This window comes from Oncorhynchus mykiss, chromosome 32 (assembly GCF_013265735.2).
Source record: "Oncorhynchus mykiss isolate Arlee chromosome 32, USDA_OmykA_1.1, whole genome shotgun sequence".
Classification (NCBI taxonomy): Eukaryota; Metazoa; Chordata; class Actinopteri; order Salmoniformes; family Salmonidae; genus Oncorhynchus; species Oncorhynchus mykiss.
In genome coordinates, this window is record NC_050572.1 from 19,941,352 (window position 1) to 19,957,276 (window position 15,925).

General features: G+C 40.8%; 1 protein-coding gene across 2 annotated transcripts in view; it reads right to left on the bottom strand.

Annotated features, from left to right (window-relative positions):
* Positions 1–15,925, bottom strand: part of LOC110489401 (CUB and sushi domain-containing protein 3) — a 650,169-nt gene that overhangs the window by 127,492 nt on the left and 506,752 nt on the right. For both annotated transcript variants that reach the window (XM_036971421.1, XM_036971422.1), the window contains exons 35-43: positions 15,494–15,618; positions 14,858–14,954; positions 13,559–13,663; positions 13,341–13,459; positions 12,599–12,668; positions 7,811–7,927; positions 4,222–4,431; positions 3,650–3,838; positions 3,312–3,489 (exon numbers count right to left, since the gene is read on the bottom strand). In XM_036971421.1, coding sequence (XP_036827316.1) covers positions 3,312–3,489; positions 3,650–3,838; positions 4,222–4,431; positions 7,811–7,927; positions 12,599–12,668; positions 13,341–13,459; positions 13,559–13,663; positions 14,858–14,954; positions 15,494–15,618 — 1,210 coding nt within the window. The remainder of the gene's footprint in view (positions 1–3,311; positions 3,490–3,649; positions 3,839–4,221; positions 4,432–7,810; positions 7,928–12,598; positions 12,669–13,340; positions 13,460–13,558; positions 13,664–14,857; positions 14,955–15,493; positions 15,619–15,925) is intronic.

A 15,925-nucleotide genomic window follows, 5' to 3' on the forward strand; every position in this document is an offset into this window, starting at 1 on the left:
GGTTTTTGCGACAATTGTATAATCACTAAAACACTTTAAATTATATAAACAACAAAAATAGGAATAATAATAATCCCACTAATTCAGCATCTAACTTCTAAGGTCAAGGGTGAGCTTTAACATAATTGGCTAGGCTAATTGACTATCACATAGTTCAACAGCATTTCTTGTTACACCCTCATGTGTGTTGAAACAAAGGTCTTATTTTATTGAAACCAGGGTTGTAAAGGGAGAGTATATCACTGGAAGATTTTGTCACGCCCTGACCTTAGAGAGCCTTTCTATATCTCTATTTAGTTTGGTCAGGGTGTGATTTGGGGTGGGCATTCTATGTTTTTGTTTTCTATGATTTTGTATTTCTATGTTTTGGACGGGTATGGTTCTCAATCAGGGACAGCTGTCTATCGTTGTCTCTTATTGGGAACCATACTTAGGTAGCCCTTTTTTTCCCCTCGAGAGTTAAGTGAAAACACTTCTTGTTCATTAATAAGGCTATTTTCTCTTGAACCATATGTTCTATCCACTAGAAGCTAATGGACAAGTTACTCAAGTATAAATGACCAAAGTTACCATAGATTACCTGTTAATTACCAAAATGACAGGATTTCGGTAAGTTTGGTAAATTACCGGTAGCTTTGCAGCCATTTTTGAAACTAACTGAAAAGTAATTATTATGTAACATTTGACATCATTAACATCAATATACAATGATTATACCAAACATTAGGAACACCTACCTAATACTGAGTTGCACCCGCCTCCCCTTTTGCCCTCAGAACAGCCTCAATTCGTCGAGGCATGGACTCTACAAGGTGTCAAAAGTGTGGCGCATGTTGACTCCAATGCTTCCAACAGTAGTGTCAAGTTGGCTGGATGTCTTTTGGGTGGTTGACTATTCTTGATACACACGAGAAACTGTTATGCGTGAAAAACCGAGCAGCGTTACTAACAAACCCCGTTCGAAGGCACTGTCATTGTTGTCTTGCCCATTCATCCCCTGAATGGCACACATGCACAATCCATGTCTCAATTAGCTCAAGGCTTTAAAAATCCTTTCATATTTTACTGTAGTGGGCTAAATCAGGATCACGCAGTGTTTCTTGGTAGTCTTAAACAAATCTACTTTGAAACAAAAGTATACACCTCACACATGGTTATGGGCTTAAAAAAGTAAGACACCTCTACCATGTCAGATATAGAGTTGAAATGTATTACATTTTGAGTTTGCATCCCAATATTACACTTTATATACATCACAGAAAACTGAAGTATAAGAAAACCGTTTGACGTAAACACCGGCTTTCGGCATGTTATTAGATTAAAAAAAGTATATACTTATATGAAATTATAATATATAATTATAATTTACATTAACGTTCCACCCATGAGGCTACTAGAGGGGCGATTTGACTGCAGGAACCCTGTCTCCTCCCCTTTATCTACACTGATTGAAGTGGATTTAACAAGTGACATCAGTAAGGGATCATAACCTTCATCTGGATTCACCTGGTCAGTCTATGTCATGGAAAGAGCAGGTGTTCTTCATGTTTTGTACACTAAGTGTATGCAATTACAATTCAAAATTGGGAAGAAGTGGAATAACAAAATAAGTGTGGGGAATGACAGTAGTGTATTCCCCATGCTTGCTGACAAGCACACTAATTACTCTATTTTAGGCCATTGTTAAGAATGAAAATTGTTCAACTTATCAGACTAAATAAAGTCAATAGATAACAAAATCTCCTGAAGAGAATATTAATGCCCCCCCCTTTTAGAATCAAATTTACGCTTTTGAGTTCACAATCTGTGTAAAGGCAGATCTCCTCTTCATCTGAAGAGGAGTAAGGATCGGACCAAGATGCGGCGTGGTAAGTGTTCATGACAAATTTAATTAAAAAACACTGAACACTATGAGACACAAAACAATAAATGTGAACATTAACCAAACCGAAACAGTACCGTGTGGCGACAAACACACACCCACAAACCAACAGTAAATCCCAGGCTACCTAAGTATGATTCTCAATCAGAGACAACTAACGACACCTGCCTCTGATTGAGAACCATACTAGGCCGAACACAGAAATAGAAAAACATAGAAACACATAACATAGACTGCCCACCCCAACTCACACCCTGACCATACTAAATAAAGACAAAACAAAGGAAAATAAAGGTCAGAACGTGACAATCTGTTTGACAAAATTATTTTCATAGTTACAAATCAGGTAACCCCTACCCAACTTCTCTGCTAAAACATACTGTAGCTCTGTCTGCTTCCTTTTCATTGTCACAGCCTAAATGCCAATCATCAAACAAGGGGACTAATGCAATGTGGTTAAAATCAACTTTAGTACATGCTGTCAAAAGGCTGTATTCTGCAATAGGGACGGGAGTAACAGCAACCTCATTTTGTTGACAACATTGTACATAAAACAACGCTACCGTGCTGCTGTTTTTACAGTTTTATCTACTCAGCGGAGAACATTCTCTCTCCATTCTCTCCATTCTCTCCATTCCACTCGAATCTTGTTGGGGCGTTTCTTTAAAACGTGCATCCAGTCCCCTTGATCCCTCACATAACTAGACCAATCATATGCTTCAATGTGCCGTGGTTCACAGTGCTGTGGCAAGACAGGATAATGATAGATGTTCTGCTCGCGATGTGAAATTGCACGCGCAGATGCTCTGATTTCAAAACAACTTGGAGCACAGTTGAAAAGTTAATGCACTGACTATACAATGGACTAATTAGCAGTACTTTTCAATAAGTGAGATATAAGAGGCGTGGAGTGTGAGCGTGAGAAAAGTGTCAAACGTGTGTGTCTCACGATCAATGTGTGAGAGTTGGCAGCTGTGCAATGAAAAATAAAACACTACTTTGTTGCTTAGTGAGAGGTGATTGGAAAGGAAAAAGAACAGCTGTCTTTGTGAACTCCCTTTCCAGCCTTTTCCATAACAAGGTGCATGAAGAGCTAACTACAGACAGGAAGTGACGTGAGTGGGTTATCTTGCCATGCAGAGAGGCCAGTAGTTAAGACTTTACCAAGTACATATATTGTAATGTAACATAAAACACTACTTAGTTGCGGAGATAGAGGTGAGTGGGAATCTCTTCTTTCCACACACTGATGCAGTGATAGATGAATTCCAATCAAAGACGACTTAGTTGCTGAGTGAGTGGGAATCTCTTCTTTCCCCACATTGCTGTAGTCATAGATGGGTTCTGTACTGAGCACAGTGAAGTGGATGTATATTTAGTATGATATAACACATTAGTTGCTGAGAGAGGGATGAGTGTAGGTTCTTACCACACGGTGATGTAGTCATATATGGGTTCAGTGCTGAGCACAGTAAAGTTTATGTAGATCCCATTCCCAGGGGGAACCCTTACGCTCCACACACAGTCCTGGAAGTTGGGGTACTCCTCGGGGTGGCCGGGGGAGTAGATGGTCCCATTCATGGAGGTGATGTTACCCCCACACAGAGCTATAGATGAGAGGAGATACACAGCCAGGTCAGGTGATGTTACCCCAAAACAACACCCACAGTCGCTCTCTAGGTGCAGTATCAATCTGTTACCATAGAGATCGTATCTATTAGATTTATATGCTAGTAGTTACCATATTTATCCTTGTTCTATAGTTACCTTCACAGCGTGGTACCGGGTGGTTCCAGTTGCGGCTGATTCCATGCAGACATGTGAGAGAAGCGTCCCCGATGAGGGAGTAGCCAGGCAGACACTCAAAGGACACAGTGAAGCCTACACTGAAGTCACTGCCGATCACGATGCCGTTACGAAAAGGACGAGGGTCGGGACAGCTCTGCAGCTGATAGGCTGGAAGTCAGGAAGTGGTCGATAATTCAGAAAGATATTGGCAGAAAATACATATAAAAAAATTATACAATCATGAAAACTGATATATAGATAAAACTGTGTCATGCCAAAATTGAGGATACTAAGAGAGTATGAAAAATACAACGACATTGAATTGAGATGAGTGAAATCACAAGCCCTTTTTGAGTTTTCTCCTCTTCCACACATTCTACTGATCTACCTCTGTAGTCTACGGTGTCGGCATTGGTTCGAATCTGGCCTACTGCCTTTTGACACAACCTCTATCCATATTTCCCCACGGTCATTCTCTCTATCTATCTGTTCAATAAAATCATAAAATATCTTAATAATATATTTTTTGAAACAACAAACTCTATCCTCACCCTGGTAAGTGATCCGGAAACCCGGCTTGTTCTGGGAGTAGTCGCTGTGGAAGAAGAAGCTGGTCTGGTGGGTGGTGCTGAACAGAGACTTGGGGACCTGTGGTCCGCTGAACCTGTCAATCACCGTGCCAGTCTCCAGAGTTCCACTCCGAATCTCCAGGTAGTCATGGATGGCCTCCGTCGAGAAGTTGAGGAACTGCAGGTGGATTCCTAAAATAAACAGGCATATTAAAAACATACTGGTCAGACAGTGAGTTTATGAAATAAAGACCATGATCTTACTCATCTGCCTTTATTTCATCAGGTAGGTTAATCCTAGAATCCAGAACCCACTGAAACAGAACACTGACACTCTACAAGAAGAAACGTTACACAAGAGAACAGGTTAGTTGACTGAGAGATGCTCATTGGTACCTAAAAAGAGTTGCAAAGGAGAGGAGCAACTGAATGTCATAATATAGTCAAGCTACAGTAATGTTTATTTATTTATTTTCCTTTATTTAACTAGGGAAGTAAGTTAAGAACAAATTCTTATTTACAATGACAGCCTAGGACCAGTGGGTTAACTGCCTTGTTCAGGGGCAGAACGACAGATTTTTACCTTGTCAGCTCAGGGATTCAATCTTGCAACCTTTCGGTTACAAGTTCAACGGTTTAACCACTAGGCTACCTCCCACGTATATAATGCTGTTGTCTGAATTCCAGGGACACCAGACACATGTCATATTCCTTTTTTATATATACAGTATAAATATATATATATATATCGATAGGTTTAGGTTACTATTCCTTTTTTATATATACAGTATAAAAAATATATATATATATCGATAGGTTTAGGTTACTATTCCTTTTTTATATATACAGTATAAATATATATATATATATATATATATATATATATATATATATATATATATATATATATATATATATATATATATATATCGATAGGTTTAGGTTAATATTCCTTTTTTATATATACAGTATAAAAAAATATATATATCGATAGGTTTAGGTTACTACATCATATATATTTCTTACACCAAATACAAACATACACATATGAACAACAGCTTACATACGCACACAAACATCGACTACATTTAATCTGCCCAGACCCGCATGCTCACACCCCCATCCCTAGTGCCTGGCCACACCCCCATCCCTAGTGCCTGGCCACACCCCCATCCCTAGTGCCTGCATTATTGTTTGCCACATGGCCTTAAATTGTACCAATTTGTTTTTCTCGGTCGCCCATGCTATTTCAATATTTAAAGAATAAATAATTTGATATTTCCATAGTGTTAATGATGGCGGATTAATTGAATTCCAAGCTTTTAATATACATTTTTTTCAAGATGAGTGATGAGAAAATAATTGTCAAGCACATTAGGTATGTCAGTACAACCACTTATGCCATGTCTTGAAATATGCAGACAGATGGATTAAAAGTAAGTTTACATTGTAATACTTCTGACAACCAACTTTCTAGCTCTGCCCATAACTTTTGGACTTTATAGCTTTCCCAGAAAGCATGGATTATTGAATCACACAATTTATATTTCACCATGCGTTTGAATCCATTCAACCAGGCTAAAATGACTTGCTGTCGAAACATGCATATACTGTAACTCAAACATATGCATACAGCAGTGGAGGCTCTTCAGAGGAGGTAGGGGAGGACCATCCCCCTCTGTGAATTTCATAAAAATACAAATTGTGAAAACTATACTAAATATATTAATGTCACCAAATATTGATTAAAACACACCGTTTTCCAATGAAGGTCTACAGTAGCCTCAACAGCACCATGGTGAAGCCGGAGGACAGCTAGCTTCTGTCCTCCTCTGGGTACATTGACTTCAACACAAAACCTAGGAGGCTCTTGGGTCTCACTCCCTTCCAAAGACTTACACAGTAATCATGACAACTTCCGGAGGACTTCCTCCAACCTATCAGGGCTCTTGCACCATGTACTGACATGTTGTCCACCCAATCAAAAGATCAGAAAATGAATCTAGTACTGTAAGCATAAGCTACAGCTAGCTAGCACTGCAATGCATAACATGTGGTAAGTAGTTGACTCAAAGAGAGAAAGACAGACAATAGTTGAAGAGTTTTGAACAAATTAATTTCTTCTAAAATAAATGAGAAGCAAAAGAGAGAGAGCTAGCTATATTTGTTTGCATATTTTTTTACTTTCACTTTCAGCTACTCAAATACCCGGCTCAAACAGAGAGGGATGCTATGTTATCTAGCTGGCTATGGCTATCCAACACTTTAACTCTTCTAAGTCAAGGTATGCTTTTGTGTTTATTAATTTATTGCCACCGGGGCCTACCGGTATAACTGCTAAACTACTTTCTGATTGTACATTGTACTGCATGATTGTATCGAGTTTACTAACGCGATAGTTCTAGTAGCTACAGTATGTTGACTATGAGGTGAAAACGATGCAGGTTGTGTGTAGTGGTCAGCATTCATTATATGTTTTTTTCACCTGGTCTCAGACAGATGATGTGAAGTCCACAAGCGAAGGGAAAAGGTACGAGGAAGAGAGCGCATAGATAGATGCGAGAAGGAATGATATATACAAGGAGCAAAGTGATCATGCTGTTTGTATGTGGCTGCTAGAAAAGTGAACTGTGTTTGCGTGTGATTCTGTTGAAAAACATTTCTTAAACGGAAGCAAACGGAATGAAACAGGGTTAAACATACCTGAATTTGTCCAATAGAAACTCTAATATGCAACTGTTGGACTAATGATTCTACCCCAGATCAGCTAGATGTAGGCAAAAGTGTGCAAGGTGCTATTGAATGTGTCACTGTTTTTCACCTTGATTACTCAAAATTATTCGACCTGTGCACCTAGGTTGTAAACTTTCATTCATAGGCTAGGTTGTAGCAACGTCATGATGGGTACAGGGAAAATTTGAGTATCATGTAGTAACCTAAACCTATCGATGTTACATTGAGCTCGTTGAATGGAATATGAATGACAGTCATCTAATATGCTGTAATAGAAATAAGGTCATGCTCATTAAAAAGAAAGCATCCTCCCTCATCTTAAACGGCACCGACTGCCACTGCCATACAGTAAATCATACATTGGAAATCTGTGGAGAGATTAGCTGTGGAACAGCAGCTTGAGTTAACACGCGCATATCGCCTGCAAGGAGATAACGCATTTGGTCCAGAGTGCATTAGTGTCGACTACACTATTTATGTAGCCTACTATAGGTAAACAATGATGCTGCTTTCTGGTTGACTGGTGGATTGACTTTACATCACGGTTGGTGTTACACTTTCCATGTCTCTGCACATTAGGCCTATAAATCAAGCATCATTACCTCTACAGCTGACAAACATGGGTCTTACACTTCCCTACACTGCTACTACATCTAGGACCACTTCCCCACAAGCTGGGTTTTCAATGAAATAATATCAAGACATCCACTTCTTTGTAAGACAGTGTGTGACAGTGGCTTGGCCACAATGGCAGTGAGTTAATGTACCAAAGTGATAGGTAGTTTGACAGTGTGTGTGTGTGTGCTTTGTCACAATGACTGTCAGTGGGTTCCCATACCAAAGCCGGTGGGGAGAATGACAGTCCAGGTGCAGTCTAATCCACTGGGGTAGTTTCCAGGGAATCCAGGGCTCAGGATGACACCGCTGACATCAGTCATGGAGCCACCACACTGGGCTGTGGAGACAATCACACTCAGACAGGCTTAAGGATAGAAGAGTAAAATAGAGCAGCGTACAGTAGAGTACAGTATAGGAGAGTAAAGTAGCGTAAAGTACTGTATAGTAAAGTTTAGTACAGTATAGTAGAGTAAAATAGCGTACAGTATAGCAATGTTGAGTAGAGTACAGTACAGTACAGTACGGTATTGTAGAGTAAATTAGAGTAGAGTACAGTAAAGAACAGTACAGTACAATAGAGTAGAATAACTACTTTATTAATCATAGACAAAAATCTTAAACTTAAACATGCCATGTTCTTAACTGTATTTATAGCTACAGTTTCCTAAAAGTAGAAAGGTTCATCTCGGGTTAAACATCTCTAGACTGTATGAATGGGTATCGGGGCCACCGCTAGATTAGTACATTATTGACAGGCTGTTAAATGGGCCTGCCCTTCAAACATTCTGGAGTCTATTTTATCATCAGTGCTACAGATCAACTCACCTTGTAGTGCTATTAGCATAGTCTCTTTCCCTCTCAGTGGCTCAGCCAGTCTGAGGTAAATCTTATTCTGTGAAAAGAACAGCCTTCTGTGTGCTAAAAGGCACAAAGGAGCTGCATACCTTTCATAATGGTGTGAGAGCTTTTATAAAGCAACGAACAAAAGCACAACGCTTCATTGAGGTCTTTCAGAAAATGTGTCTGCACAGGCAGATTTTTTTTTGTTCACCACTTACAAGTGTTGTGTGTCTGAAAAAAGTAATTCTGTTAGATAAAAAAATATGAAACAACATCAAAAGCAGTTGAAACCTATCCGACCTGAAAAATTATGGATGAGCTGAGTCGACTGTGAATTAAGAGGCGTTCGGACTTGGGGCCGGAACTCTTTAGTGAGAGTTGCACCTTCAAAGCTGCTGGAACGTGGAGCGGGGACAGGAAGTCCAATGGGACAAACAGAACACGTGAAGGCATCAAAGCCCCAGGGATTTCTGAGAGATAAACAACGTGGCCTTGTTAAAAGTTGACGGTTGAACTTTAGAGGTCCTAACACTGAGGCCTAGGGTCCCAAGGGAAACCCTCTAGTACCGAATTGCCTTCCAAAATCAGTGGCAGTGGGGAGGCTCAGATGTAAACTTCTGGCACATCAAAAAAAAAACAGTCACAGAACGAATCCATCACGCCCCTCACAGTAGAGCAGCTCAGAGGAAGAGACTGTATCGAGTGTGAGGACAGAGATCCGAGATCCCAGAACATTTGAGTTTTTTCTGTTTGGTGAAATAGGCTCATTCAGCTCATTCAATGACTGGCAAGAGACTAAAGAGAATGTGTCTGTTTCATATGCATACCAAAGCCCAAGGCACAACCCTGGCGTGATCAGGCTCATTATTTTTGTTTACAATGCAATGAACACGTTGTTTCTGAACAAATCAATCAAATTCATCATGTCTAGGTGAATTACTGTACGTGGACCGATGTTTTTTATTTGAAAAACGTTATTGCAATACGCTTAAAAAGGTCATGTAAGCAGGTGAACTGTGAATAAATTATTTTGTTTTTTCAGGATATACAGCTGGTCTGAGATGACAGTTGTCTCCGAGACAACAGCCAACTCTGGAAATGTCAAAGTTGTACTTTCTCTACTGTGTACCGAGCCTCTAGACTAGTGGCTCCAAAACTTTTTGGCCCGAGACCTCATTTTTTAAAACTTTACTTGCATAAAAACTGTGGATGGAAACGTGGTTACTGAGGATCTTTTCCCCCCAGTCTGATTTAGTGCCTGGTCTAATGAGGCGTGTGAGCATTGTAGAGGGAAACAGACACATACAGTGCATTTGGAAAGTATTCAGACCCCTTCTCTTTTTCCACATTTTGTTACTCTACAGCCTAAAATGTACACACAATACCCCATAATGACAAAGCAAAAACAGGCTTTTAGAAATGTTTGCAAACGTATAATAAAAAAAACTGCAAAATTACATTTACACAAGTCTTCAGACCCTTTACTCAGTACTTTGTTGAAGCACTTTGGCAGCGCTTACAACCTCGAGTCTTCTTGGACATGATGCTACAAGCTTGGCACACCTGTATTTGGGGAGTTTCTCCCATTCTTCTCTGCAGATCCTCTCAAGCTCTGTCAGGTTGGATGGGAAGCATCGCTGCACAGCTATCTTCAGGTCTCTCCAGAGATGTTCGACCGGGTTCAAGTCCGGGCCCTGGCTGGTTCACTTAAGGACATTCAGAGACTTGTCCCAAAGCCACTCCTGCGTTGTCTTGGCTGTGTGCTTAGGGTTGTTGCCCTGTTGGAAAGTGAACCTTCGCCCCAGTCTGAGGTCCTGAGCGCACTGGAGCAGGTTTTCATCAAGGATCTCTCTGTACTTTGCTCTGTTCATCTTTGTCGCCAGACCCACTGGCTCCAGGTCATCTATAAGAGTATGCTAGGTAAAGCTCTGCCTTATCTCAGTTCACTGGTCATGATAACAACACCCACCCGTAGCACACGTTCCATGAGGTATATCTCACTTATTATCGCCAAAGCCAACACCTCATTTGGCCACCTTTCCTTCCAGTTCTCAACTGCCAGTGGCTGGAATGAATTGCAAAAATCGCTGAAGTTTGAGACTTTTATTTCCCTCACCAACTTTAAACATCAACTATCTGAGCCGCTAACCGATTGCTGCAGCTGTACTTAGTCCATCTGTAAATAGCCCACCCAATCAACCTACCTCATCCCCATACTGTTTTTATTTTATTTACTTTTCTGCTCTTTTGCACACCAGTATCTCTACTGCACATCATCATCTGCTCATTTATCACTCCAGTGTTAATCTGCTAAATTGTAATTATTCACTCCTATGGCCTATTTATTGCCTTACCTCCTCATGCCTTTTGCACACAATGTATATAGACTTTATTTTTTTCTACTGTGTCATTGACTTGTTTATTGTGTTATTGGCTTGTTTATTGTTTACTCCATGTGTAACTCTGTGTTGTTGTCTGTGTCACATTGCTTTGCTTTATCTTGGCCAGGTCGCAGTTGCAAATGAGAACTTGTTCTCAACTAGCCTACCTGGTTAAATAAAGGTGAAATAAAAAATACAAATCTTTCCCTCTATCCTGACTAGTCTCCCAGTCCCTGCCACTGAACAAAATCCCCACAGCATGATGCTGCCACCACCATTCTTCACCGTAGAGATGGTGCCAGGTTTCCTCCAGACATGACGCTTGGCATTCAGGCCAAATAGTTCAATCTGGTTTCATCAGACCAGAGAATCTTGTTTCTCATGGTCTGAGAGTCTTTAGGTACCTTTTGACAAACTCCAAGCGGGCTGTCATGTCCCTTTTACTGAGGAGTGGCTTCCGGCTAGCAACTCTACCATAATGGCCTGATTGGTGAAATGCTGTTGAGATGGTTGTCCTTCTGGAAAGTTCTCCCATCTCCACAGAGGAGTTCTGGAGCTCTGCCAGAATGACCATTGGGTTCTTAGTCACCTCCCTGATCAAGGCCCTTCTACCCCGATTGCTCAGTTTGGCGGTGCGGCCAGCTCCAGGTAGAGTCTTGGTGGTTCCAAACTTCTTCCATTTAAGAATTATGGAGGCCACTGTGTTCTTGGGGACCTTTAACGCTGCAGACATTTTGGGGTACCCTTCCTCAGATCTGTGCCTCGACACAATCCTGTCTCGGAGCTCTGTGGACAATTCCTTCGACCTCATGGTTTGTTTTTTGCTCTGACATGCACTATGGGGCCTTATATTGACAGGTGTGTTCCTTTCCAAATCATGTCCAATCAATTGAATTTTCCACAGGTGGACTCCAATCAAGTTGTAGAAACATCTCAAGGATGATCAATGGAAACAGGATGCACCTGAGTGCAATTTCAAGTCTCACAGCAAAGGGTCTGAATACTTATGTAAATACGTTATTTCACTTTTTTATTTATAATACATTTGCAAGAATACTCAAAACCTGTTTTTACGTAGTCATTATGGGGTATTGTGTGTAGATTGATGAGGAATTTTATTTATTTAATCAATTTTAGAATAAGGTTGTAACGTAACAAAATGTGGAAAAAGTCAAGGTGTCTGAATACTTTCCGAATGCACTGTGCGTGTTCCTGAAAGTCTTATCTTTCAGTGATGGGGTCATAATATTTTGTAGCTTAAACCGTTCAAACGACTGAGCCACATCTGTAGGAGGAAAACGGAAACCACTCTGCTTCTTACAACCACATCTACCGGCTACCGGAGGTTACTGACATAACCCCTGTTCTATGAACGACCCCATTTTCAGCTTCTCTCATGACCACTAGTTTGGAAAACGCTGTTCTATACAATCCTAATTGACAGTCACACCTTTCCATCACACAGTAAAGGAACTCTACTCTATTTTCTACTAGATGTTTAGACATACAGATAGATGTTGGATCTTAATTTGAGTCAGTTTTCTACAGGAGGAAATAATCCTGCAGCAACAGGACATGTTAATTATTATGTGGGCTATAAAAAATTGACATTTTTGTAGGGGTTGATACATTTTTCGTTTCGTGCAAATAAAGTCTGAAATTAATTTCAAATTGGAAATGACATACTTTATAAGCCTTTACAAGTTTGTTTGTATTTCCTGCTCAGCAACAAAAGAGTGATCAAATTAAGACCCTACATCTGTACTAATGTCACAGTATCGACATACCAAGACACAGTGGGACTGGGTAGTTCCATCTCCGGACTGGTCCTGGCATACAGGTTATATGGGCGTTCCCCTGGTGAAGAAAATACATGTGAGAGATAATCAATAAGGGGCTATGCCTTCTCCGGAAAATAATGAACGAAGTGAAAGGTGTGTCCCACAACGCGCTAGCGGAGTGGAAATAACCTTCAATGGATTTGTATTATTTTCCAGAGACGAGTTGATTATGCCTTTTATACCATGGCTGTAATTTAACACAATTCCACAAAACATTTATTAATTTGCAGGTAGAAATGTGTAGAAATGTCCAGCTAGCTAGTTTACTAGATAGCAACAGTAGTTGCCTTGGTAACCAAATAAACAGACTTGCTAGTTAACCAAACCATCAGTTCTAGTTTGCTATTATGAAAATCGAATTATGTCAATGCCAATAATGACTTTTCCTTTCAAAAGCAGCTCAAACATAGAACATGTAAGAACTATATCCATTGAATTCTACCATACAAATATACTGTGCATTATAGGGAAATAATGAATGCTGTAGTATTGAAGAATGCCATGGTGTAAGTATTTATGAACATACAGTATTATGTTGTAATGTTACATATGCCTTATTCATAGATGCTTTAGAACAGTAGAACACTGAGAAAAATGTTCAAAATACCTACTAAGATGAACAGACAGAGAGAATAGATGAAATCGATCCCGATAGAGAAAAATAGAGATGTAAAGAATTGCCTCTTACCTGCAGAGAGTAGCCTTGTTCACACTGGAACAGCACTACGTCTCCAACCATGTAGCGCTCTCCAACCTTGATACCATAGTTGGGGGTCTGTGGTTCTGGACAGGACTCCAGACCTATGGCTGAGGAGAGAGGGAAAGAGAAAATATGACTTGTTGTCACAGTTTTACACAAACGCACGCACACACGCACACAATAAAGCCATCTACTGACAGCCATACCTGTGTACTCCAGGTGGAAGCCTGCAGCAGACACACTGATGTCTGAACTGAAACTCAGGTACAGGTTGTTGGACGTGCTGTTGAGCAACTGGGGGATGGTGGTGCCTTGAAAGAGAGAGAGAACGAGAGTGAGACAAGATGTTATAAAATAAGCTCTTTAAAGGTTCACTTCACCCTTACTGCTTGTTGTCCTGCCATAAATACTAATCCCCCCCCCCACCCCCCCCCAAAAAAAGATGGGATAATCAATTAGTGATTAAAGGCTTATGTAAAACAGGAACATAGTAACACCGGGTAGTTGGTTTGTGAATCAACCTTTTGCTTGTGTTTCATACTATTCAGATGATACCCTCTCAGCTACTGGTAAGGTGCTATTTAGCGACACTAACAAGTGGTTAATAACAGACTTAAATAACAGTGAACAGCTATGAAGAGAACAAACATTGTAGCTACAGCACTTGGACAGCTGTAAACATGACGCATGTTGTGTCCATCTCCCTACTCCATTCTCCTACGTGTCCTCCTCACATCGATCTCGTTCCCTCTCTAACATCCCATTGTTCCAACCTCCAGCAGCTTCCTATAGATTGTATAGGTGATGAGGCAGGTCAGATCTGTATGGACCAGCTCACAGCTCCACATTGTGGAGTGGCCCTGTCCTCCAGGCCTCAGCATGGGACTCATACCCAGTTGAACTTCCACATTACTGTCCACCCCCACGTCCTCTTCCCGCTCTCCATCCCATAGGCCAACAAGGAGCGTGGCTGATGCTGGGTCCCTATTGATGTGCTCATCAGCCATGGTATTATTGTCAATGCGGCTACAGAAATCAGCGGGAGGGAGATCCCTTGACAGGCCTGGCAGGAATTTATCTGTAGTACACAGTCAGGGAGGGTCACATTGATCCACATGTGTTCCGACTGGTAGAATTATATGATCATGACCGTGGACGCAAGAAGGTGTATTTCTTGAGGGAAAACAACGTATTTTTTACAGTAATTCATTATAATGATCTCGGAAAAGGATTTTCGTGTTATGAGATACATTTTGTGTTATGAGAACGTGGTCATGGACACAGGAAGGTGTTTGTCTTGAGGGAGAAAAAAAATATTTTTCACAGTAAATTATTATAAGGATCTCAAAAAGGGACTTTCTTGTCCTAGAATATAGCTAGCTGGAACTCTAATTGATGGCCAAATCAGGATGACATTAACAGATATCACAACACATTTGTGATGCTAAATAAATGAAGGCACCAGAAGTGTTTTTTTTTTTTTAAATACAGGATCTGTAGATTACCTGAGTAGCTGCCCAGTCTAGGAGCGTGGTTGTCACCTCCGTCATAGAAATCCAGAGAGTCCCAGTTGTGTTCGGAAGCAAAGCTCACCACCTGGACCTGAGGAGTTCGAAGTCAGACCCTTTTCACACTACCTCACCAACCTGACCCGAACTAGGCTAACTCACTAATGCATGATTCATACTATATCCCACACAGTACTATACTGGCTTGCATATTATCTTTTCACATTATCCTATCCAGCACTGTTCCAGCCACTATGGCGGATGCGTAAGCAGGCCACCACAGTACAGCTCGATTCGGCTTGGCTCAGTAGTGTGGAAAGGGTATCAGCCAGAGGAAGAACACTCCCATACAGAAACACACATACACTTCGTTGTCACTTAATTTAAAAAACACATTGAAAATGTACTGTAGATAATATTCAATGGAAAGAGATAGGGGCCAGAATTGAGGTTCAAAACACAGAGCACTCTTACTGGCTACATTAAACATTTACCCTTTAAATAATTAATAAGCTATTAAGCATTCCCTTTGTTAAAAGTTTTAACTTCTCATACTGCATGGCGATATTGTTAAATCTCAAACATCTATATTGGTCCATGGGACTTCAAACAGAACAGAAGAGGGCCTCTTACTTGGATTCCAGCGCCCTCGGGCACCGAAACCTTCCAGACGCAGTTCTGATTGTTGTCATAGGGCTCAGGGTAACCCGGGGACAGGATGGTCCCCCTGCGTGCCGTCAGGGTCCCTCCACACGGCACTGAGGGGACAAAGTCAAAACACAGAGGGATGTATGTTAGTACACGGTACAAGTGCCTGTGCTAAAATACAGTACGTCCCATACATTAGCACAAGCACATCAGACATCCAAGGAAAACAACATGCTACATCAGACATCAAACTACATGCTAGCTAGCATGTATGTCCTAATATGTCCACCATATACATGGGTCTGTGCTTTGATGGACGCACCGAGGGCTTTTAAATAGACACCTCACTGAGATACAGATATCATTATGTAGCTAGTACAACCAGGTGGCTGTGCTGTGCCTAATGGAGCTAGGCGT